Here is a 25,783-nt window from a genome sequence, read left to right on the forward strand (position 1 = left end):
ATGAAGGCCTTTCTACATTATTACCCGCACTGAGAATGTTAAGTGCTAGGTCAGTGAAAGAAAATACATTATACGCTGTTAAGTTTCTTACTTATTTGAAAATAGAGGCAGAAGTTAAGTTAGATGGAATTATATATATACTGTAGAATATTACTCACCATAAAAATAATGAAATTCTGCCATTTGGCACATGGGTGGACCTATTCTCTATTATGCTTAGTGAAATAAGTCAGATAAAGACAACTACTGTATTATGTCATTTGTATATAGGCTCTAAAAAAATAAACAAATGTATATGCGAAACATAAACAGACTCAGAGATAGAAAAACAAACTGGTAGTTGCCAAAAGGCAGCGGGAAGTTGGGAGGGGCAACTTACAAGTAAGGGGTTAAGAGACACAAACTGCTACGTATAAAATAGACAAGCAGCATGGATATATTGAACAGCACAGGAAATTATGGCCATTATCTTGTAATAGCTTTTAATGGAGTATAATCTGTGAAAATACTGAATCACTGTTCTGTACACCTGAAATTAATATAATACGTTAAATCAACTATAATTCAATATAAAAGAAACATTTTTGAAATAATAATTAAAAATTTTTATTTAGAATAAAAAAATAATAGAACCTTTTACATTTGGGGGAGAATTCAGTGTCACAGCGTCACGCATTAAGGTCCTTGGTGTGGTGCCGGGTACAGGGTGCGCATTTAGTCACTGTCAGTCTTTTCCGTCATCATCATCTTCATCATCATGACTCACAACAAAGCAAATAAAACGTGTGGAGCACAGGGATCGTTACGAAAGTTTCTTTTGGGGAGAAATTGGGTTATGACATCTGGACTGGAGGACTTCTATACTTTTATCCTGGATTGTAACCTTCACGTCAGCCTGGGAGATGTCTCCAAGGGTGGTAACTGATTTACAGAGAGACTATGTCTGGTGCTCCTGTAAATCTTACAGAAGGTGCTCAGCCGTCACTAACCTATACAGAAGCACTAAGGTACTTTTGGGGGAAAGTTCATAGACGTTCAAGAGGAAGCTTACCAAAAGAACCAGAGCTTTTAGTAAATGAGGAGCAAATGTCATGAATGTGCTTTACAACATTGGTAACCTGCTGGGACATTGTTTCAGGCAGTGGAGAAAAACCTGCTTTGTGTGGAAACAGAAAATAAGTTTTAGCAAAGTGTGAATTTTAAGACTAAATAACCTGTGTTACATTTTTATCTTGCTCCTGATTTTCATGTACAAGATTGTGTCAGACTGTGTGTATCATTTTCCAGCTCGCCTCCTCCTCTCTCAAGCTAGTGTCTTGGAGATCTACCATGTGGATACTTCAATAGCTAATTCCTTCAGTTTCCTTGTTGCAGTGCATTTTAATATGGAATATACCACAATTCACTCCCAGATTGATACATGAGTAGTAAAAAGTTATTTACTATTGTAATAGTCTGTGCAGTGTGTGTGTGTGTGTGTGTGTGTGTGTATATATATATATATATATGTTTTCTTATACATATGTGTGAGAATTTATCTAAGTATACATCCAAAAGTGGAATTGCTGGCTCATAGATTTAACTGGATTATCTATTAGAAGTTTTGTCAAATTGCTTTGTAAGGTGGCTGTACCAATTTTTACTTCTTTTTCCAATATATGAGAGTTCCCTTTTCCCCATATCCTTGTTACCACATCATATGATCACGTAAAAAAAGTTTTTGTTAACCTAATGGGTAGAAAATGGTACGTTATCTTAGTAAACAAAGTATAAGTGTGACAGAGTTGAGGTGCTGGGGTGCACATTTGTCATATGGATTGAATGTTTTATCTTGCTCCCATCACTTCAGTAATCATAATTACAATCATCGTAATAAGAGATTTACTAATTGCTTGCTATGTACCAAGACTTTGTTTTGTGTGTCACCTGTATTCATTACTTTAATCCTCATAGCAACTCTCTGATGTCCAGACTCTTAACTGGCTCTATTTCCCAGCTGAGGAAGGTAAAAGAGAGACTAAAGTAGTTGCAGAGGGTCGCACAAGTGTTAAGAAGCCAAAGAGCAGGACTTGAGCCCAGTCCCTCTTGGTTCAGAGTTCAGGCAGCCCCCTCAGAGCTCTGATTTACCTTTGCTTTTCTGAACTCCACTCTTTTTAAACCTCTGTTCTCAGAAAGCCTGCCATTTTTCTGTAAAAACTAGCTCTGCTCGTGTTCTGTAAAATTTTTCCTTCATAGGACTCTTTTTCTTTCCTTGGGAATGTTTACCACATTCTGTTCCGTGGATACTGAGTCCAGTTACTCAGCGCTGTGGTCGTTTTGGCAGCTCCATCTTTGGTTATCTTCTCTGATGTTTCCGCTGGGAAGTGTATCTGAAAACACTTCACTGCCTGTGCCAGATCCTAAGACTGCATACTGTGCCAGTATCCAAAGGCTGTGTAACTTCTCTGTGCCTTGTCCCTTGGTAAAATGGGGCTGACAGGAGTATCCACCTCGTAGGGATGATTTGAGAATTAAATCGAAGTATGTGGAACTCACTTAGAAGGTAATGCTGAGTGCATGATAAGCCCTTAGTAAGAGTTTGCAGCTGCTGCTATTTTTAATGTTCAGGAAATCATAAGAACCACTTTCTAATTTAATTTACATCAACCACAAAGAATCCCAGGAGACATTTTCCTTCGTTTGTTCTTTTATTTTATTTTTCCTTTCTAAGAGAGGACTGAAGGAGTCCCACCTGCATATTTTGTGGATTCCTAACTATTAAAGACAGTGGTTACCTCTGCTGACCTCTGTACTTTGCCACTTTACCTTAGGAACTGGGAGAAGCTGGTTCTTGTCTTTCACAGAATTCCTAGAGTGGAAGAAAATTATGACTAGGATTTTGACTAGTTCAAGCTAGTCACACACCAATTTTGAAATGGGGAATCACGGTGAGATCCTTTTAAACTAAACAGGATCATGGATTTCTCATAGAGCGAAGATTGCTGACCACAGAAAAGACACGTCATCACCTGCCTTCGTCTGGCCAGCTGCCCATCCCCTCACTCCACCTGGGCTGCTCTTTTATCCCCGGTCTGTTCTGACTGGGCTTCTCCCATTTCATTGGAAGCCAAACTTTCCTTTCCTCTGGGAGCACCTCACATGCCAAGATTGAGGGCATCTTGGACCACGCTTTCTTCTCTCTCGCTGTCCACGTCGTCTCCCTTCCTGCAGCCTGGGGCAGACTGCAGTCTCCTGCCGCTCTCAGAGCTCTGCTCGGTGTCTCTGTCGGCTTCCCTTCCCCGGAGCCGCTGCCTCATCTTGCCCGGACACCTTGCTGCGCATCACCTTGTTCTTATGCCCCAGTCTTTTCCTAAGACATGTCTTTTCAGTTCGTCCATAGCTCTGGCAGCTCTCTGCAGTTACTCGATAGAAGTTCGTGGGTTTATCGTGTGAGTAGAAAGTAGTACATCCAAAGCAGAGGCAGTAGCACGCACCAGGGCCCCACGGCGGGAAGGCGTGTCTGATGAACTTGTGGAACAGCAGGAAGACGATGTGGCAGCTGGAGTGGAGAGAGGAGAGTGGAGAGCTGTGGGAGATGGGTTAGGAGGCGGTGGTGGGACCAGATCACGTACGGTCTTGTCGGCAACTGGTCTTCACGCCCTGGGTACTTGCATGATCTCCTTTGGCAGATAGACCTACAGAGGGAAGCTTCTGAGAGTGTGTGCAGAAATGTTGTCTCTTGGTTGGCTTGCTGAGCTTAGAAGCCACCATCTGTTCAAGGGTAGCAGAATTTCTTAACGTCCGCCATATTAGAGCTTCTGGATAAACCGTACTTTTACATTCCTCTGTGTCCCAGCTTGGAGTATGAGTTCAGTATTTACTTGTAACAAGTCAGCTTCAGAAATGCATTAGTATTTATCAGACCCTATAAAACACATAATTGGAAAAGCACTTAAAGTGGTCTTGTTGTACTGCTGGTAAAACCGTAATAAATTGAGCAAATATTATTTGCAGAAATTAATGTATATAACATTTTATTCCTTTGAATTTTTAGAACTGTACCTGTCATTATTTTTTAACCATTTGAACCATTTTTAAGTGTACAGGTCAGTGGCGTTAAGTATGTTTGCATTGCTCTGTAACCATCACTGCCATGCGTCTCCGGAACTTCCTCATCTTGCAACACTGAAACTCTGTACCAGTTAAATAATAACTCCTGACTTCCCTCCCCCTGCATCTTCTGGTAACCAGCACTCTACTTCATGTCTCCATGGGTTTGACTACTCTCAGTACTTCATAGAAATGGGATCATATAGGATTTGTCCTTTATTCGCTTAGCTGGCTTATTTCGTGAAGCATAATGTTCTCAAAGTTCATCTACGTCATAGCAGGTGTCAGAATTTCCTTCTTTTTTAAGGCTGAACAACATTCTATTGTATTTATATACTGTTCTGTTATTCATTCATCTGTCCGTGGACGCTTGGATTGCTTCCACCTTTTGGCTGTTATGAATAATATTTCTATGAACATGGCTGTACACACATGTCTTCAAGTCCTCAGTTTGAATTCTTTTGGGCATACACCCAAGAATGGAATTGCCAGATCGTATGGTAATTCTTTTTCTAATTTTTTGAGAAACTTCCATACATTTTTCCAGTGCAGCTGCAGTGTTTTACATCACTGCCGTCAGTGCACAAGGGTTCTAATTTCTCCATGATTTCTCTTTGCCAACACTTATTTTCTGTTTTTTTGATAGTAGCCTTCCTACTGAGTGTGAGGTGGTATTTCATAGCAGTTTTGATTTGCATTTCCCTAATGATTGGTGACGTTGAGTATCTTTTCACGCACTTATGGGCTACTTGTATATCGTCTCCAGAGAAATATCTGTTCAAGTCCTTTGCCCTTTTTTTGATTGGGTTGTTTCTTTTGTTGTTGTTGTTGAGTTTTAGGGGTTCTCTATATAGTCTAGATATTAATCCTTTATCAGATACATGGTTTGCAAATATTTCCCCCATTCTGTGGGCTGCCATTTGACTCCATTGATAGTACATTCTGATGAACAACAGCTTTTAATTTTGAAGTCCAGTGTGTGTGTTTTTCTGGTTGTTGCCTGTGCCTTCAGTGTCATGTCCAAGAAATCATTGCCAAACCCAAAGTTATGAGGCTTTTCTCCCTGTATTTTTTTAGGAGAGTTTAAACTTTTATTCACTTTTTTATAGGGTTGAACTTTGGCGAGAACCGAGCAAATCCTTGGGCATCAGCATTGTTGGTGGACGAGGGATGGGGAGCCGTCTGAGCAGCGGTGAAGTGATGCGGGGCATTTTCATCAAACATGTTCTTGAAGACAGTCCAGCTGGCAAAAACGGAACCTTGAAACCCGGGGACAGAATAGTAGAGGTACCCTCCAGTGAGCTTTCTGTGCTGAAATTAACCACACAGTCCGTCCTTTATACCAAGGGAGTCATTTTTATGCTGGTTGCTCGACCCAACATTGAGTAAAATGTGTTTGTCGTTAAAGTATTTCTTTCTTACTTATTTTTGTCCATAATTTTTCTCTTCAGTATATGGTGACAGATTCTATATCTTGAAGTAGAGACTAATGTTTTGAAGGTATAATCAATCATAGTTAACAATATTGGCCCTGAGATGAAGTAATTATTTTTAAAAATTATTATTATTTAATTAAAAGGACAAAGCAAATTTCTTGAGAAAATAATTGAATTGTTTAAAAATGTGTATATATGCACAAAAATTTGTACATAATTAAGCCCTCAAATGAGATTTTATTTCAGGAAATACTTAAACAGTGTTGCATGAGATTTTTTTTCCCCAAGTGAGTCTTTTTGGTAAAATGTTCTATACCAGGATCCTCATTGCCTCTTATATCAATGTCCCCCCACTCCCACCCCTGCCAGTCCAGGCTTGGGTTTTCCTCCATCTCAGTGCTGTGCCCATTCCCCGTTCATCACTGAGGGCTCTGTGTGTGTATGCGTTCGTATGCTTGTGTACACGTGTATGAATACTTTGTTATGTGTGAGAGAGAAGCATTTGGTCAAATTGTACCTAATCCCTTAATTCAAAGTGAAATTTACATTTTAAATAGACCCTGAGTCCCTCACTGATTTAGTCCACAAATATTCCTGGATATTGCGTTGCATTCCAGGTGCTGTAACAGGCTCTGGGCATCCCACAGTCAATAAAACATTGTCCCTGCCTGTCAAGTAGTCAGGTCACTGCAGAACAGTGTGATGAAGCATTTGACCAGCATAAGCATAGTTTTAGTTAAGAGGGTAGAGGAAAGGGGGAGGGGGTCTGACCCAAATTTGTTGAATTGTCAGGACTTATAGAGTAGACTACAAGAGACAAATTCCAGGTAGAAACTGCTCATTTGGTCACTATCACAGCCATCATTTTTATTTTATACACATGGTTGTCTCTCATGTTATAAATCCATATACCTCAAACACCAGAATGCCTTAATTGTGTAGAGGGAGGTTAGCTGTATCAACCATAACTGTCAAGTGAACGTTTTGGGCATTGATCTGTTTATTCCTTTATTGATTGTCCCTGAGAATTGAAAAGGGAAGAAGATTGAGACTTGAGAAAAAGCAAGGGCCATGTCTGGTACTTTTTTTTTTTTTAACCTTCTGACCATTTATAAGGAAGAATGATGGGCTTTTGTTCTCTTTTTCTGCATCTTTACCTTTCATTAGATGATATTTTAGCACCCCCCCTTTAAAGAATTCTTTTTTAGAGTACTACATAAAATTCCTTATTTAAGATTGTCTCGAAGTAATTTATTTTATGGATACTTCACTATTAAATACCTTTGGCCCAAGCAGAAAAAGTAAGAAATGTTTATAATTATTTCACGAAAGGATTAATCATAGTTTGCACCAAAATGCTGCTTAAATGTATTAAGAAAGTTAAAGCAGTGGTTTCAAATTGAACAGAATTTTTTGCATATGGTAACATACTGTATGCTGCTTAGCAGTGGTTTTTTGAGTGCTGTTATGTTCAGGGGCTTTTTCAGTAAATAAGAGAACTTTAGGCTTCTGTAATCCTGGGAATTCTAGAACACGTCTGCTAAGAGCTTCTGAAAATGCTTATTGGCTAGATGAGTAGAGATCTACAAAATACTCCATTCTAAGTATAGAGTTCTTTGGACTTGAGCAAAGATATTTAATGTCCTGCTAAATTTTTCCACTATTGAAATATATAGTAAGAATAAATAATTTACTTTTATTCTACAGAAAATTAGGAGCTGTTTTTCATATGCACTGAAAGAGATGTCATGACATCTGAATCTCAACTTGACTGAGGTTTTCAATTAAATGTAGCATATAATTCTTTTAAAGGTGATAATGTTCTGTTTCTTTTTCAGAATTGTGTCCACTCTGATTTTGCTATTTTGTTATATAGACCATTCTGTGGTAATTGGAAATGATAAAATTATAATAGCATCCTGTGGTTTTCTGGCAGGATTAGCATTTGGCCTTTCAAACTATTTTCCTTCCTATTGGTATAGTGCATAAGCTGAGCTGATCATCACCCAGGCGAGCCACGGTCAATTAAAAAGTTACAAAATAACTTTCATTTTCAAGCTATTTATATAAGAATTACTAACAAGTAAGCACAATTTCTTGGCTTCCAGCTCCTGTCATGTGTACTGCAAAGATTCTTTTGCAAAACTAACCTTCCCATAACCTGATTTTTCTAAACATCAGAATTTTGTTTTCAACTTCAGGCTTCCCTGTATTGGGAGAAATATACAAGGCATCACCCACCCACTTCCCAAACTGCTCTGTAATGAATTGGAAGAAAATTTGCACAGTGACTCCCATGATGAAGACAGTGCTGCTAGGCAGTTCCTGTGTATTATTTCTTTAATGATGCTGATTCATTAATTTAAAGAAACAGTTGGACAGTGTAAGGGAGCAGAAGTAGAGCCTTCATTCCAATTGATTCTTATTTCAGTTGATTACTGGGGACAGAAATCTGTGTCCAAAACAAGGGACCACAAGTCTGCTGGACAGATGAAAAGTTCTGGAGGCTCAAAAGTTGTCTCCAATATCTTTGACTCTGAAACAGATTTTCCAGGAACCTCAACTAGGATCCTCGAAACTCCAGATCCACGCATTGTTCTGTTGTTCTGTAGCTTCTTAAAATGTTAAGCTGAGGCCTTCCATTGCAGGTGGATGGAATGGACCTCAGAGATGCAAGCCATGAACAAGCTGTGGAAGCCATTCGGAAAGCAGGCAACCCTGTAGTCTTTATGGTACAGAGCATTATAAACAGACCGAGGGTAAGCGAACACAAAGGGCAAGGTAGGCATATCCAAACAGTGTTCAACTTGGAATCTAATGTATCCAGGGCCAAGTTGTCTCTAGGACCAAGGAGATGGAGTCTTGAAATCTCAGGAGACTTTTTAAAAGTTTGTTTTGCCTTTTTTTCTTTTAAAATTGAGTTGCCCTGAAAATCTCTTCTACCATGTTTAACAAACACTTGAATCCGGCTGAAAACACACAGAAGTAGGATTTGTTGGTCACCATAGACATCTAGATGGATAATTACTCGTATTCATTACAGTCATGAAGCATGTGAGTTAAGAGGGATGTAGTCATTCAGGTTAATAGTCTGACCTCTAGGCAAGTCTCTTAGGAGCCAGAGTGATTACGTTTTCTTTATAAGTTTATTCTCTAGACAGGATTTCCAGCTTATGCAATCCCATGATCTCTTGTGAACGATCTTTAGCGTATTTGTCTGTCCCACCGAATATTAAATTTCCACATGGTGGATTTTGTTTAAGTCCTATGTTTATGTGCTAACGATCCCATAACTGCTGTTTCCCAGTCACAGTCACTGCATAGCTCTCATCGCTGTGTAGCGCCTGATGGACAGAGATCTGTTAACCCATTTTACCATCAGTCATCACAGGGGAAGTGGCTTTAAAAAATGTTTTAGAAAGTCTGAGTGCAGTCAGTGAATGTTGTTGGTGGAGAAGATGCTAAGTGAGGCTTTGTGTAATTGATAAGCCCTAATGTTGCTGAAGATGAAAATTGTGCCAAGAATTTAAAACTATTTTTTTCTATTTCTTCTTTGTGCCTTATTAAAAAAAAATTTCCTATGCAGCAGTTCTTAAATATATTGGGGCTACATACCCCTTTGAAAGTTCTTCAAGTTTACTGCAAGGTTTGCATTGCATCTCTTAGGAGTTCCCCAGATGTCCTGAGTCTCAGAGAGAGTCTACCCCTGGATTTGAGAACCCTTGTCATACTGATTCTTTTTGAAATACCTGCTTATTAGCTTTCAGGGTTCATTGTCTTTAGAAGGAAATTGTTCATACATGTGAGGGAAGTGAAAAGAGTTACCTAAACCTTACGTAATTTTATACATAAACTACATTTAATTTTAAACTTTAAAATGAAGAATTTAAGACAGCTATACTTAAATGATGGAAGGAGTTTAGCAAACAGCTCTGTGGATGAGATCAGTCAAAGGAATTTGTCAGCATTCTGTGCCACAGAAAACAAAGTGACCAAATTTATCCTATCGGTTTTTCCTTTTGTTGTCAAGACAGGTGTAGCTCTGGTCTGAGTTCACTGTTAAAAAAAAATGAATTAGTAGTTCTTGATGTAAGCAGTTATCCTCACATCTGCAGGTTTTAATCATTCAGTTGTGTATTGTTAGGTAATAATTATCCATTCAGATGAGAAAATATGCCAAATGCTAGGGCTGTATCACGCTGCATTCTTTTCAGATGCTGTTGAGTTTGTTTAAATAACTACAGATCTTTCTGCCTTTGTTTCCATTTTTTGTGTTAAACAGAGACACAGCATGATAATGTTGGTAAATGGCTGTTGAAGTTAAGTTAAAGCTGGGTTTTTTGTGTGGAGGGTATGGGTTTTATTCCTTTTTTTATTTTTAATTTCCAGCTTTTGTATCATTTAGGGCAGTACAATAAACTGCTGAATAGGATTCTCAGTATTACTTTTAAAAACTTAAACTACAAACATTTCTTTCAATGCCGGTTGCACTTTCTAATGTGCTGGGAAGATAGTTTCTCATGCACCTGGAAAATGTTCCTGTTTTATTATCTGAGGTATAATGACACCTGGTTTTACAGCAGTTACTCCAGAATAAATCTTGCTTAGAATGACATGTGTAGTAAAATTATATTTGACAGGGATTAGGGTACCCTATGCTAAAATACGACACCGTGGCATGCTGAATATTTAAACTGAAGTTAGAGTAAAGGCAGGTGCTGGAAGGATTTTGACACCCCCAGCAGGTCATTAGCCTCTCCTGAGAAGTGCCCTCCCCGCACCTGGAGGAAGGGAGCATCCTTGTCTGCAGGGGAGGAGGAGGCCTGAGGGGCATCCGAATGCACGGGCCTTGCTCAGGGTCCCTGGTGAACTGCACTTAGTGCCTGTTAATTTCATCCTGTCACGTTTCCCACTTTCTATCCTTCATCAGACCTGCCGCAAACATACTCAGGTTTAACCATTTTTCCTGGTCTTCATTTCCCTATGAAAGCTCCATGTCAGGCAGAACTCACATTCAAATCGGTACGTGTGCTTTCCTTTCGCTAGTTTGATTTTTGTGACACAGATCCAGCCCAGGATCTAAGGTGGGCAGAGTAAAGATGTTTTTCCTCCTCTACATACATATTCTGTTTGGGGAAATGAGAATCACTTTTGCATTTAAAATGAGATTTACCTTGTTTTCTGTGGTTTACTGCCCTATGGAAATAATCATGTCCCCAGTAATCCAAAAGAAAAAACATGACAGATACGCGAGAGTCTGTTAATGGTGAACGTTTTATTTGTGGATATAATAGAGCTTCAAGAAAATCTTACACATAGGCTGAAAAGCCAGTCGGCCTCTTTGGCTCTTAAACCGCTCTGGAGTTAGAACTTCCCAGAACTAGCCCTGGTAATTCCGTCAGTACGACCCTTCACAGTTCAGTCTGACCACACTGTCACAGCGAAGCGTGGGCCCCACTAACACGGGCCAGAGGATGATTTTGTCTTCCCTGTGCTGCTTCTTAGCTAATCACATTTCTATTTTTATTAGCCTTTGGGACTATAAACACAAGTTTCATCATTGATTTTTTTTAAGAAGAAATACAGCCTGTTTCTATAAATCTTTCCCTAATAGCAGAGTGACCTACTGTTTCCTTTGCTGTGCTTACCCTGGACTTGTACTCTTCTCTCAGGGCCAAATTCTAATCCTATAAGAGCTGCACATTGAAAACACAAAAGGCAAAGCCAAGCAAAAAGCCAGAGCTCTCTTTAAATATTCCATTTCTTGCCATTACGGTTTTGTTTCATATCGTTGTACAGAATTGTAAAGGGAAACATGAAACCTAAAAGCTCCGTGTACGAGAATTAGGGACAATCTCCACCTTCCGCAGCATTAAGTTACGTTGCCTAGGATGTGTTCTTAATCTTTGCCACATCCGTTCTTCTGCCTTAATAAATGGTCATGTTTTTCTGGCATTTGTGATCTTCTCCTTTGTAAAACAGGAGTTGACATTTTAAACTGAAAAGCCGAGAGAAAGTTGAGATGAGCAGAAATGTCACCGTGCCCATTTCTTTTACCCGCCTTCCTTCTGTAGGAAAAACATTGCAGGAAGAGCAGATTGAAAGGGTACTGTGGCATAAGCTTTAGTGCAGGCGCACTGAGCGAGCGTAGTCTCTCCAGAGTGCTCCCCCGTGCAGGGTGGCGTCACATGACAACCTCTCCCTCCTCTTGGTGCTTGCCAATAGGGCTTTTTTATAGAGAGAAGTAACACAAACATTTCATTAGAGCCAAAATGAATTCTAAACGTCTGCAATTTCCCCTGAAAGATATAGTCAATAAAAGAAAAAGATAGCAGTGTGAAAAAGAGAAGGATTTATTGTGCTAAGGAAATTACTTCTCTTTTTTTTAAAAAACTATGAAAATGCTACATTCTCTTTGGCAGTCATCCTGCCTGTAATATGTATATTCAACTCCAATAGTCCAGCTCAGGGCATATCACAGGCAAGCCACAAAATCTGTAAGAACTCGAAGGCAGGACTTCAAATATTACCCATAGCCTCATAAATCCCCCAATAAGATGGGAGCTTTTATAGGAAATTAAAAAACTCAAATATCAGTGTTCCTAGTTCCACAGAAAGTGGGCAGAAATAGAGAACACCACTGTACCTCGGTTCATTTTAAACATTGTTAATTTCATTTTTAAAATTAAAAAAATGCTCTTGATCTGAAGCAATCTTCGTATCTAGTCAACGTCTGAAAAGTTTCCTTACTGGGAAACAAGATAAAGAATACTGAAGGTTACCAATGAACTAGCAGACAAATGCTTCATTTCCTCCTGAAACAGACTGCTTTTTTTTTTTTAAACCAGAAAAGCATCATTTGCTTTTAAAGGTAAATAAAAAGCCTCTTCAGTTTTAATGTTGAAGCATGTTTACTGATACGCATGGAAGATATATTAATATAAGTGGGTGAAATGTATGAGCCTATCTGTCAGCGACAGTGAAGATACACAGTGAAAGGAAAAGAAATTTGGGATCAGTTTGACAGACTTTGTTCCTACGTGTTCTCTGGCCGCATTTAGATCAGGGTGTGGATTCAGGTTGCTAGAGGTAAACTCTTCGTTCTAGGCAGTTTGATAAGACATTGTCATTAATTATGAGGTCTGACAGGGTCTGGTGTCACAGAGTTACTGAAATCAGTAAGTACTTTGTCCTTATAACTGAGTTATTTTACCTGTGTTTCTTTTGCGCTCAGCGCCTCTTATGTTTCCTTTTAGAAATCCCCTTTGCCTTCCCTGCCGCACAACCTTTACCCTAAGTACAACTTGAGCAGCACTAACCCATTTGCCGATTCTCTTCAGTTCAACGCTGACCAGGTTGGATAACGCCCGTTGCCTTGCCGTTGCCTTGCTGTTGCCTTTTGCCAATGTCTTGTTCTTTGTTCCTACCGTGCCTTTGTCCCAGCTCGCTGTTTACTAAATTTGGGCAAACAACACCACCAACAACTGTGTGTTTGAAGTGGGCGTGCACATCCTTTCTTAAGCACATTTTCTTGCCAGAAGCTGTTCATTTTGATAGACAAAATTAGATGGCCCTTCTGAAGAGTAAGGGAGAATCGTGAGTCCAATTACTTTCCTTTATTTTGGTGTGAGTTGAATTTTCGGGTATTTAAATTTTTGTTGGTTGCCAAATGTTTGAGCTAGTTTCACACATAATTTCTTTAAAACCTTGTGATGGTTTAAATCCTTCTCAGACTTATGCAAGGTGGTCCTAAAAGCTCTTCTGTTAATTACTCTGCACATAATTGTGTATGTGCAGGAGTCTGTTGAATATTTATAAAGTGTGTCCACGTACATGCCTGATCAGGAAACATGGAACTGTTTCAAATTTTATAAATCTATGCTTGGACATTCTCATACTCTGATGAAATTATAAATCCAAAATTGAGACAAAAACTTACGAGAACGTGTATACTATAATTTGATTATGAAAGGAAGAAAGCTGTGAACAATTTCTTTCAGGAAGCATTTTATGAATATTCATTGGATTTTTATGTTATTGTAATGTGGTTAACCAAAGACGCTGTATCTGAAGGAATGTGTTTTCTGTTACTGTAGGAATTACAGAATCCAAGTAGAGTTACCTTCCGTTGTTCCCCAACTAACCCTTTTGCTCCCACACCGTTGAAGGTTTGTAGTGTGACGTATCCCCGAGTAAGTGGGTGTGTTCCAGTGTGCTGTGTGTGTACGTTAACACTTGTGTGCAGACATGGCATGGAGTGACTTCAAGTACACTTTGCATTTTTGCCCATGAAGGCTAAGTGGTCTCTGTTAAAGAGCTGTGTCTTCACTGATAATTGTAAGAGATGTCGGCAGCAAGCTCAGTTACCCAGTCTCAGTAAGAATGAGCGTTTCAGTAATAATAAAACAGAACACCTGATTGCCCCTTCAGTAAATAGAGGCTTGTATTGGCTTTGTGATTAATCAGTTATGTTAGGGAGCTATTTGTGTTTCCTCACAGTGTGGAAAATGTGCTCAGACTGAGATCCTAAATAGTTTTTGGACTGACAGGTTTTGTTCGTTTTAAGGAAACAAAGGAAAAAGCAGTCAGAAAAGTTATGCAGCAAGTAAGATCTGTAAAATTTGCATGCAAAAATTTATTGAAATTATGGCGAGTTTAAATTAGATTTTGTTCCGCTTTTTAAGAAATGAAATGGGCTAAATTCTTGCATCCTCACATTTTCCATTATTAGAGAAGTAGTTAAAGAAAAATTCTGAGTTACGTGTTGCTCCCTACCTTAGTATGTGTGATGAATCTCCATCGGATCAGATGAAGTTTTCTGTTTGTTCATATTTATTTGTACATTGGTTATTTGAGAGTTTTATGGCACAGCACTTGGGAAGATAACCCGGATTTTGTCTACACTAGTGATTTTTGTTTGGCCAGTGATGTGTAGACCGAACATTCTAATACAACGGATTCTGTGACTTGAGAATCTGTTTCCTTTAAGTGTCTATCAGTCAGCTCACCTGTGTTTGCCAGAAAAATAGTAATTCATGTTTATTAGAATCATTTTTGAGGTCGCTTAGAAACCTGAAATGCTTTCTGAACCATCAGAGATCACATTCAGTGCCATATAGCTTTAGTTTTAGGTATATTTTGATTCTTGACACTAATTAATAATTCCTGAGTATTTGTGCATGCTTGTCACTTAGTGTGTTCTGTGAAAGATATATTTTATTATATTATGGATTATAGATTATATATATAGAATCACTGTCTTTTCCCAGATACATACATGTGAAATAAAATGAGATGTATCAGGGATTTTCCTATGGAGGAAAGGTAAAATAAGGAAGGAACACACGTAGGCTCAAGGCTTCAGGGACAGCCTCACACCAGGCTGGAGCTTCAGCTGGGTATCTCTAACCCTTGAATTAGATACCCTTTGTCTTACTACAGATATTGGAGAAGACAGCATGATACAATGGAAAGTGCATTGGATTAGGTTAAGAATTAAATGAAAAGAAAACTGGTTTCACTGTGTGATTCTAAACAAAATCGGACTTCTCACAGCCTTGAGTTATTATTCTGCCAAATGAAAAATATGAACTCAGTGACATAAGGGCCTTTCTAACTCTGATACTCTACTTGATAATCTGTAAGAGCTTGTTCACCTATGTTTTAATCAAAAGAGAAAAAAAAAAAGAACTTGATGATACCAAGTCCTTTTTTTTTTGAAATAGGACCTGTAGCCCTAAGGAACAGCAAATATACCAGCCATACTTTGAGTTTGTATGAAGTCTTCACCCCTCTTTATTCATTGACCTTTTGGGCTGCTTTGTGAAGGGGATGGTGATGTTGTGCCACAAAACCAGCCCCCCAGATCTGAATTTGTGTGCTCTTTGCTAACAGACTGTCTCCCTGGTAGATGAACCTGCATGTGCAATACTCGTTTTCATGAATTTGGTGAGAGTCTTTTGGAGAGAGGATTCAGGGAGTAATAAAAATTCTTTATATATAACCTCACTAACTAGATTCAAGCTGTTTTGTTTGATATTATTGGAAGGCTTTTCTAGACCCCCAACATCTTACCCAGATAACTTTTGAATGAGTCCTTTTTTTTCCAAAAAAAAAAGGGAAGCTCATGCAACTTTTTATCTTAAGTTATTTAAGCCTTCAAATCAAATATTGTTCACCTTAAAATATCATAGAATAAGTTCAGTGGATTGTGCTCTGAGCATACTGTTTTGTTTAGTATATTTAAACTTTACCTGAATCCTGCCTACCATTTTTATATATGCGTATTTCCCCATTATTTAATATCTCAGAGATTTTAAAGCTAGTTTTTTGTTTTTGACACTACAGTCTTACTTCTTTTCCTTAGGTTTTACTTCCTGGGCTGCGCATACCCACTGCGTTCTTCTTGTCACCCACAGGTGCCCAGTCAGTCAGAACCCGAGCCGGAAAAGGCTCCGCCGTGCACTGTGCCCCCGCCCCCTTTCTCCGCATGTGCAGAAACAAGTGGGGATCATACACAGTCATCTGCAAGCAAAATGTCAGAGGATGTGGACAAAGAGGATGAGTTTGGTTACAGCTGGAGTAAGTTGTCTTTTTGAAATGCACTGAATTATAAGAGGTCTTTAAAGTAGCTCTGGGCTTCCCAAGGCTTACACTCTGGATGAATAAGTATGTTTCACCTTCAGTTACACATACTGCAGTTCTGTGTGGAAATAACTACTGTCTGTTGTGCTTGAATGCAGCACACATTTCCAGGATATGAGATCATCTTCCTTTCCTTTAATCCTGCATTCGTATTCAAGCCCACTTTGCCATTTGTATAAGAATTAAAGGGGCCAGGGCACTCTCCCAGAAGCTGGTACTAGATCAGCTGTCTTGAACAAGTCCTAGCCCCTCTCTAGGCCTCATGTTCCTCATTGTAAAACCTGTTGTTGCTGTTAGAACAGCTTTGAACTTTGGTATTTTTCTGTACTAGGATGGTAACATAGTATAATTGTTGAGATAAAAACTTGGGGCATTTGACAAGCTATGTAACTGCCCCTGAGTTTTAGCCTGGTGGTTTTTTCCCCCTTTTAAGATACAATTCCTCCTCGGGTTGCTAACAATGAGTTAGTCTGAGAAGCACTAAGCATGAAGCCTGGTGCACAGGAAGCAGTCAAAGCTGTTAATAGGATGAGTGGGGTGCCTCTGTTTCCTAAGGAAATCAGCCATTTTATAGGGAAACATTAAAAATTTAGCCCAAAGTTATGTATCAATGCTTATAAAAAAAAGTTTCATTAAAAAATGCAAGTATTTTCCTTAAGAACACTGTGGTATATGCTTTTAGGAAGTACAGAGTGTAAAATTTCTGTTGCTAGATTCTAGAACCAGGAAATGACAGTTCGTGACATCGATGCAGTTAAGAATTAATAGCAAATGCAGGACGTCAGTCATGCAGTAACATTTTCTAAGGGATCATTTATAAAGTTCGTAGTTTTCTCAGTCTGTTTCCAATGAAATTAAAATATTTTATTAGTCCATCAAGGTGGCCAGAATGTACTCTGAGAAAAACATGAAATGGAAGGTTTCAGTTATCTTTTGTCATGTCACAAGCCACCCCAAAACTTAATGGCTTAACGAAACATGTTATTACTAGCCTGTCAAGGTGCTGCGGCTGAGTGGGCTCGGCTGGGCTGGGCCTCCGAGGTGGCTCACTCACATGGCTGGTTGTTCATCTGGGCCTGGGGCACCTGCATGTGGCCTTGCCCTCAGATTAAAGAATCCCTTCTACCACTGGAACATGTGGGGTGGGAGATATGAATGGTCTCAGCTAACTACTAGAACTGGTACAGTAATTTGTCCTGGCCTGTGCGACAAGAAAGCCCCTTTCCTTTCTTCTGGACCTGTGTACCAACCACTCTCCAACGTGATGTGATACGCAGTGTAGACTTCGCCGTGGGAGAAGAGCTCCCACTGACCAGTGAGGACAAATCCTCTGGATGTTCTGTTCTCTGCAAATGATAGAGTGACTTCCTGTTGTAATCACAGTCTTTTGAGAGTTTGTTAATGGGAATGACTTCTTTGGGCCTCTTTGCCCCAAGTGATCTGATGAATCAGACCCTGCACTCTCTGCATTGTGGATAGAAAGAAATCCCTCAGAGTTTGGCTGCTCCAGGAAACCCATCTTGATGGCTGGTTTGTTTAGCTTTTCTAACTGCCAGGGATTACATTTCGGTACAAATAATGCCCTCAAGATGCCATTCTAAACAGCCTTCCACAATAAAGCGCAGGGCTGTGAGTTAGCACTTACCTGTGGGCTTTCTGTTCTTGCTGTGTGTAGAAAATATCAGAGAGCGTTACGGAACCCTGACGGGCGAGCTGCATGTGATTGAGCTGGAGAAAGGTCGCAGTGGTTTGGGCCTGAGTCTTGCTGGAAACAAAGACCGATCCAGGATGAGTGTCTTTATAGTGGGGATTGATCCAAACGGAGCAGCTGGGAAAGATGGGCGACTGCAGATTGCAGACGAGCTTCTCGAAGTAAGTTCTCGCAGAAAACACTGAATTTACTCTCGCTGAATTGGTACAGTGGAGCCATCAGTTTCCGGAAAATCCACCCGGGTCTCATACGGTGACTGAGAAAACTATCGCTCGCCTAATAAAATAGATGCATTGTAGCAAATTTGGCTCGAAACCAAATCTCTACTAAGTACAGCCCATGTTCCCATTAACTTCCATTAAAAGCTTGTGACTGTGGAGCACCAGAAACAATTTTTGCCCCAAGACAGCAATAAAGATCACACTTCAAAAACACTTCTTTGTGTGCTGCATTTTTACTGGGAGCTTTTGACAAACCAAATGACCGCTCTCTCCCTGGTAATGAAACTGATCCACTGGTCCTTCCTGAGAGTTGAATCCCTAATGGTAGAAATGATGGGAGTGGTGAGCGGCAGGGTCAAGGTCAAGGCTAAAATAACAGAGTAATTCCGGCGGCCAAACAGAATAAATCTGTGGGCCATACTTGATAGTGTTTCTAGAGTCGTGTTTGCTTGATTTGTGCATCCTTGCCTCCTGTTGGCTGGGGCGGTTCAGTGAGCAGTGGCTGAATGGCAGGGTGACGGGCACTCTCCAGTTCGTACTGTGCTACCCCAGCACATTCCGCTGCCCAGACCCTGAATCCACCAGCGTGGCTTCTCCCAGTGGCCTCTTCCCAGGGCTTGAGTTTTGAGATTTACTGGGACCTGTGGCAGTAGAGCCTTCCCAGGATGACCTGTGCAGGTCACATGTGATTCCGCAGAGCCCTTGCTCTGTACCAGCTCACCCCTGCCCGGAAGTTGACTCTCTGCTGTCCTGCAGTCAGTCCAAGTGGTGCCTCTTTAGTCCATGGAGACCAGACCGGTGTTCGCTTTAAACAGGAGCTTTTCTTTATTCATCAGCAAAGTCAGGTTCACATTCTGCAAAGGAAAATATTTTTATTTGTTTTTTTTTTCAGTTTCCAGTTTTATTAGGTAGATTTGTTACAATTTGACTGCACAAGTATGATATATTGAATGTAAATACATATATGTAATAGACCACACATGAATTTTTTAGTTTACATATGTGTACTGTTCATTATTTCTAAGAACAGTTTAGAGCTTTAGATTTTAAACTTACATAGGAAAATATGTATAATATCTTAAAGGGAGAAAAAATGTGCTTTTCATTAGGTCGAATGATAAAAATTTATGAAATTAAAATCTAGGCCCAATTAACGATACTTATTTCTCATAGATCAATGGTCAAATTTTATATGGAAGAAGTCATCAGAATGCTTCATCAATCATTAAATGTGCTCCTTCTAAAGTAAAAATAATTTTCATCAGGTGAGCATTTTCTTTTTCTGGTGTATTAAATGTTTTTTCTTAACCTTTCAATTCTGAGTTCTTTTGAATGAACATAAAGCATTTATAAATGTGTGAATGTTGTAGTTCCAGGTCTTTGGAGCTACAGAATTTTCTCTAATAATCTGAGTCTTCAAGCTGAAGAATGAAAGTATGAATTGTTATGAAATGATTGGTCATTGTTTTTTTTATTTTAGAAATAAAGATGCATTGAGTCAGATGGCTGTATGTCCTGGGCATACAATGGAACCTTTGCCTACCGCCTCAGAGAATCTTCAAAATAAGGAGGTATGTGATTGTTTCTCTGGGAAGAGTTGATTTATACACCAATTACTAATTCAGCTAACAATTATAGAACTCTTGCCAGGGATATTAAGATAGATAAGTTATAGCCCTGGCCTCCAAGGAGTTTACAGCCTAGTGCAAGAAATACTAGCAGAGCTGCATAAGAGGAGTTGAAAGTCTTGCCTCTGCAGAGAGCTAGAATAAGACTTCATAGGGGAGGTGAGCCTGAAGTGTATGTTGGAAGTGGATGACTTGGGGGCATAGACTTTGCAAGCAGAGGGCATGGGTTGAGGAATGGCCTCGAGGCTCTGGCCAACACAGAAAATTGAAAATTGCAGAGTTTTACCAAACAGAGGGAGGCAGGGAATGGGAGGGTCAGGTCATGGGAATCATGATGCAGACTTTGTCTTTGAGGCCCTTTCATGGTGAACTCAAAGACCGAGATCTGTATTCTTAAAAACATTTTTGGAAATAGCACAGAGAAGAATCAGACGTTGCAAGACAGAAGTTAAAGGGATTAAGAAAATGACTGGAGAAGTGTAGGGGTTGGATGATGGCGCCTCAACTAATGAAAAAAAGAAAAAAGAAGGAAATGGTTACCTCAGGTGTTTAGAAGCAAAACTGACATTACTTCATCCCTAACTGAGTATTCTCAGCAAGGAAGGGTGAGTGGTTGAGAGTCTTTTTATCCGACAGGTGTTTATTGGGTGTCTGCCTCGTACCAGGTACTGTTCTCTAGGCTGAGAATAAGCTGGCAGATGAAACACGAGAGGTACCTGGCTTCCAGGTGTCTGACCTGGTGACTTGATAGGTGGCTAACTTTCACCAAAATAAAATTAGAAAGAGGAGCAGGTATTCGTAAAAACAGAACGCATTCCCTCTAAGGCAGCTGGAGAATGGAGTGCCTGCTGGAAAGCCTGGTAGAAGTATCCATGGGGACACTTGGTCTAGAGTTCAGAGATGAATTCCCGCAGATGCCAACTTAGGTTTTGTTAACTGTGGGAACCAAGGCTCTTGCCTACGGAGGACATTCAGAGGAGATGAGGGCCAAGGTCAGGATTATGTAGTATCAACAGTAAGGATATTGGAGATGAAGAGGAGAACGGTGGGCGCGCTGTGCAGCAGCCGAGGAGAGCGCCCTTGAGAAAGGGTGTATTCCACAACCGTGACTACTGCGTGGAGGTCAAGTAAGAGGGTGAATAAGGAGGGTTTATTGGATTTGCCGATTAGGAGGTTATTAGTGATTTTGAGAAAGCAAATGATGGATAAGAAATTAGGAAAGAGAAGGCAGTGGCTAGAGAGTCACTGAAAATTATAAGAGTCTTTGTGGGAGTTTTGTTTAGATTTGGAAAAGCTTTGGATACATGTTTAGGATGAGTATTATAAGGAGGTAGGAGAGAGTGCAAAGCTTAAAATTAAAGGAGCAGTGAATGTCTATGGGTGGGTCAAGGTGTAGAAACAGAAACACTGTTCCCTAAATTAATGTCTAAACATGGGGCTTTCCTGCACATGAGGTTTACAAATTATTTTCTCATGCTAATGAACTGACTTCATGGGTCATAATAGTAGGCTGAGTTAAGTGGGTTTTTTTCAAGATTACAAAGAAGAAAATTTTATTTTCATATGAATTGTAGCAAATATGTCCGTTGAGAAAATGGACTTTAATAGTTTTCAAGTCAGACAGGAGTAGCTCCTGCATTCACGTGGTGGCCAGCGCGGTGAAGCGCAGTGAATGGTGCCGCTGCTGGTGTCCTGGGTTGAGTGCATTGCATCGTTTGGTAGCTGTGTTGCTATTAGATGTCACTGTAGAGTTAATCTAGGCAGTCTTGAGAAGCACTTTGTGTCTCTGTGCTCTAAAATAATTACTGTCTAATCACTCCTCATTTGTATTTTGAAGAAAATATAATGCTCATAAATATCATGAAATATTAAAATGAGGAATAATGAATTACAATGCATGAAATAATTTTGATTAAGTGGCCCGTCTGCATAAGACTCACTTGTCTCACCTGTCATTTCTTTCCCTCCATCAGGCTGAACCGAATGTTACTACTTCTGATGCAGCTGTGGACCTCAGTTCATTTAAAAACGTGCAACATCTGGAGCTTCCCAAGGTAACTGCTTTGATTTGGAGGGAAATGATGTGGGTTCCTTCACTCCAGTGTCCTAATTTCACTGTTTTGCAAAACTGTGGTCTCCGGGTCGGCAGCATCCGCATCACCTGAAAGCTTGTTAGAAATACAGGCCCATGGGCCCACCTGACGTGAGGAATGAGTGGCTCTGGGGGTGGTCCTGCAGTTTGTTCTAACAAGTCTTCTCCATGAGCCCAGTGTGCACTCAAGTTTGAGAACCACTGTGCTCATCGATACTTTGGCATTGACCCAGCTTTTCTTGCCTCTGTGATTATCCCAAGGTGTGGCATTTAGTGGTCTGTCCTTTGATTCTTTTACCAAGGACCTGCTATGGAGGAAATAAAAAGAATAAATAAACAAAAGTTACAGTCTTGTCCTTCATGAAACCAAAAGCTCACATAACTGGAAGTCTCCCTGATGGGCATCAGTGAAGTATTTACTTTTGCAGAGATCTGAACCTTAGGTTCAAGTGACCACTTGAAAGAAGTGGTTTGTTGAACAGAACCCCATAAATGCTTTCATGTGCTGCAGGCTCCTGCTGGAATGCGGGTGGACAGTGGATGAACCAGGGTGTCAGCAGAAAGAGCAGTGAAGTGCGCGGGAAGAGGAGAGGAAGGGAGGAGAAGGACAGAGGGGCGTTTACACAGAATGCTGCAGGCAGGAGGCAGAGGAGCGCTCCCCCAGGGCTCTGCAGCTCTGAGGCAGTGCCGCAGGGTGCGGGAGGGCCTGGGTGCTGTGGTCAGTCTGTCTGGGGTGAGTCCTTGCTTCATCAGGTACAGACTTCATGTGCTGTGTGGTCTTCCTTCACCTCTGTTTTGTCACCTATAAATTGGAGGTGATAATAGTACCTTAGATGTAGGTCATTCTAAAGATGAAATGAGTTCTTTATAAAGCTGTGCACATCATGCCTGGCACGTGGTCAGACTTTGTTCATCATTTAGTGGAAAAAAATACTGTGACTCTACTGGATTTGGTTTCTTTTTTTATAATAGATAACACTGTACAAAAATGGATTGCTCTGGACTTACCACATATATTTTTAAAAAGTCGTCGTGGGCAGTGTTTGTTGTGAGGAGAGGGAAAAGAGCAGAAGCCATTAAAGCGTCTTCTGCCAAGAAGTCCACACACTTCCATTCAAGAGTCCCTCATTCTTTTGCCCTTTAAGAGAGAGAATACCTTTCTTTCTTCCCTGCTGATTTTAGGGTTGAAGTTTTTTTTTTCTCCTAAATCCTGAAGTCAAAGTTTATAGTATTTAACAGTGTAATAATGTCCGTATGTTCTGTTAAAAATTTAAATATATGCTGAGTTAATGATGATAAATGATTTTTTTTCCAGTCCTGGTTTGTGTGTATCTTTAGAAAACTCCAAAATAACATAATTTATTTCACATGTATCCTTCCATGGCATTGATCTAATTTATTTACCTAGGCTGTGGTCCATCCTGGGATATAGTAAGCGCCCAGGAGATGCTGGGGGAGTGAGCTTGTTAGACGAGTGACTAAGGAGCTGTAGTGGTTGGCTGCACGGACTGCGAGCCAGACCACCTGGGTCGGAGCCTTCTCTTTGCATCTTTCAGGCTGTTGCCTGTGACCCTTGCAAGTTTTATAATCTGTGCCTAGTTTCTCCTCGATGAATGGAAGTAATAATAGCACTTACCTATAGGGTTGGAGTGAGAGTCACATATGTATTATGAGAATTGAGTATACGTGTGTGTGGAGCCCAGTACCAGGCACACACATGTTATGTGTTGCCTGTTGTTTTCATTACTGTCATAATGAACAGGAGAGAAGAAGCGGGCAGAGAGATGTCTGACTGCTGTGGACACTGATTTTTTTCTTGAGGTTCTCTCTTTGCATTAGGCTGCCTGATTTACTTCTTCCGGAGATGTTTACCTCATCCTAATCGTTACTCACAGTCTTCCCAGGACTTCCATTTTCAAACAGATGAACTCAGGGTCCTTGGCCTGGCAGTTAGCTGTGGGTGGACAGAAGCCTGCTTTATCTGTGGAAGCCCTTCTCCCACCATGAGGGCTCTCCAGTAAATCCTTTGGTCACTTAATCCCTCTGGTCCCCGCTTGCTCCTCTGTAGCAGGGGCTGCCTGGGTCAGGGGCTGTTGCTGGGATTGTTTGAGCTCATGAGCAAGGTTCCTTCCTCCTACAGTATAAAAGCTGGTCTCTGCCTTTAACCTCCCCCTGGTTTTTTCAGCAGGTGTCTATTATGTGCACTTCCGTTTCTGAGTCAGTGGCTATAGGGGAATCCAAGAACTTCAGATTTCATTGCCCTTAGAAATCTATACATAGATTGCAGTCTGAAGGTTGGGTAACTGAAGTGTGTTTACTGATGAAAGCCAAAATGACTAGGGGAAGTAGTCAAGAACCTTTTCAAACCAACCGACAGAAGCAGCAATCAGCCATGACTTTTTAAGTGTGGGGTTTTGGAGCCAGTTAACTTCTGGGCCTCAGTTTCCTCATCGGTAAGATGAGGTGAATAATAATGCCTTTATATTAGAGATATTTTTGTAAAGATTCAATGAGATAGTTAACATAAAGCATTTGGCACTGTGCAGGTGGTTATCTTCATCACTACTCTTAACCATGAGGTTTGAATGCTTCTCAGCATTTGTCCCTGAAAACATCCTTTGAGGAAGCCGTTGCTAAAATGACTTGCTAAGTGACAAATCATACTACAGGCCTGTACACTTTGAACCCCATTAATAGTCGACTTTGGGAACAAAACACAAGAAAGCAAGGAAGGAAGAATTAACCAGCCTTATAACAATGTTCATCCTCATCTGAAATCTGTTGTCATTTATACTATCCGCTATTTTTTAAAATTATGATTGTTTGAAAAAATAATTTCATGGTAAAGTCATATCTGTACGTTATGTTCATCTATTTCTCAGCAACCCTGTGGGATTGCTGATTTTCCCCCCACTTTTAACAGTTCCCCAAACTCACAGAGGTGAAGTTGGAACTTAAAATCTGGTCTTCTGTCTTCAAGTCCTGTTTTCTATTCCCTGTTTCAGTTTGTGGCTGGGCCCCATTTACCTCTTCAGAACCCTGATATGCTCCTTATAAAAATCCGCTACTGCTTCCCTCAAACTGACTTGAATCAAGAGCCCATGGAAATGGCTTTAAGAATCCATCCCCCCTTGCCTGTTTATGTCACTTGGGATGTCCTGCTTTCTTGTAGTTTATTTCAGTCCCACGTAACTCACGACTTAGGTTAACCTCACTTCTCTTTATTTTGAAATATTCTTTCATCATCCTGGCCTGTATAATGCTCACTGTTACTGTCTTCATTTAACCCGGCCTGGCCCAGAGGCACGTCCTTTGCAGTACACTTTCGTGTGGGTGTGTTTTCTGTACATCTTAATTACACACATGTTGAGAGAAGAACCTCTTATACTTTCTCTCATTATAGTGGTGTGTTCCGTGGCTCATACTAAGTGTTTGGGGGGGGAACAATGAATGAATGATTACATGCCGTCCATGTGTACACAAGGGAAAAAAGATGTCAACGTCAGGAAGGAGAGAATAACTTTTATTCTGTTTCACAATGAGAACCATCACTTCCAGTTCTGTTTTGACTCCTGGGAAACTGTCTTAACAGGTCGATTATCTATTTTTCTTTTTAAAAGGACAATGGAGGTGTGAACAGGAAGTTTTTGATGTATGTAATCTGAACCCTGAATGGCTGAATTAAATGGTAATTCGATTTATCAGACAAAATATTGTGACTAAAGATTTAGCACATGTTGCCCTAGGAAAAGTACTTACACATGAAAGCAGATTACAGTCTTGCCTGCTTGTCAGAGATACGTTTCTTATCCATACAATTTTATATGACGACAGGCTTCAGATATAGTTGAGAGTTTTCCCTTCTTCAGAATTTTAGGGAAGCGTCCAGCTAGGTTTCCTGATGGTAATAGTAGTTTGTTCAGCTTAGTCCCGCTTTTAGTTCTTGTGTACTCCTTTCTAGC

The 25,783-nt window shown here is 40.2% G+C and overlaps 1 protein-coding gene across 4 annotated transcripts in view; it reads left to right on the forward strand.

The window, feature by feature from the left end:
- The window catches only part of MPDZ (multiple PDZ domain crumbs cell polarity complex component), a 149,373-nt gene that overhangs the window by 103,281 nt on the left and 20,309 nt on the right, over positions 1-25,783 (forward strand). For 3 of the 4 annotated variants that reach the window (XM_072959426.1, XM_072959427.1, XM_072959425.1), the window contains 7 exons: positions 5,199-5,376; positions 8,174-8,284; positions 15,944-16,106; positions 17,845-18,041; positions 19,275-19,366; positions 19,582-19,672; positions 21,703-21,783. In XM_072959426.1, coding sequence (XP_072815527.1) covers positions 5,199-5,376; positions 8,174-8,284; positions 15,944-16,106; positions 17,845-18,041; positions 19,275-19,366; positions 19,582-19,672; positions 21,703-21,783 — 913 coding nt within the window. Of the gene's footprint in view, positions 1-5,198; positions 5,377-8,173; positions 8,285-12,781; positions 12,881-15,943; positions 16,107-17,844; positions 18,042-19,274; positions 19,367-19,581; positions 19,673-21,702; positions 21,784-25,783 lie in introns of all 4 variants that reach the window. The other variant, XM_015242682.3, reaches the window with a different exon arrangement.

This window comes from Vicugna pacos, chromosome 4, assembly GCF_048564905.1.
Source record: "Vicugna pacos chromosome 4, VicPac4, whole genome shotgun sequence".
NCBI lineage: Eukaryota > Metazoa > Chordata > Mammalia > Artiodactyla > Camelidae > Vicugna > Vicugna pacos.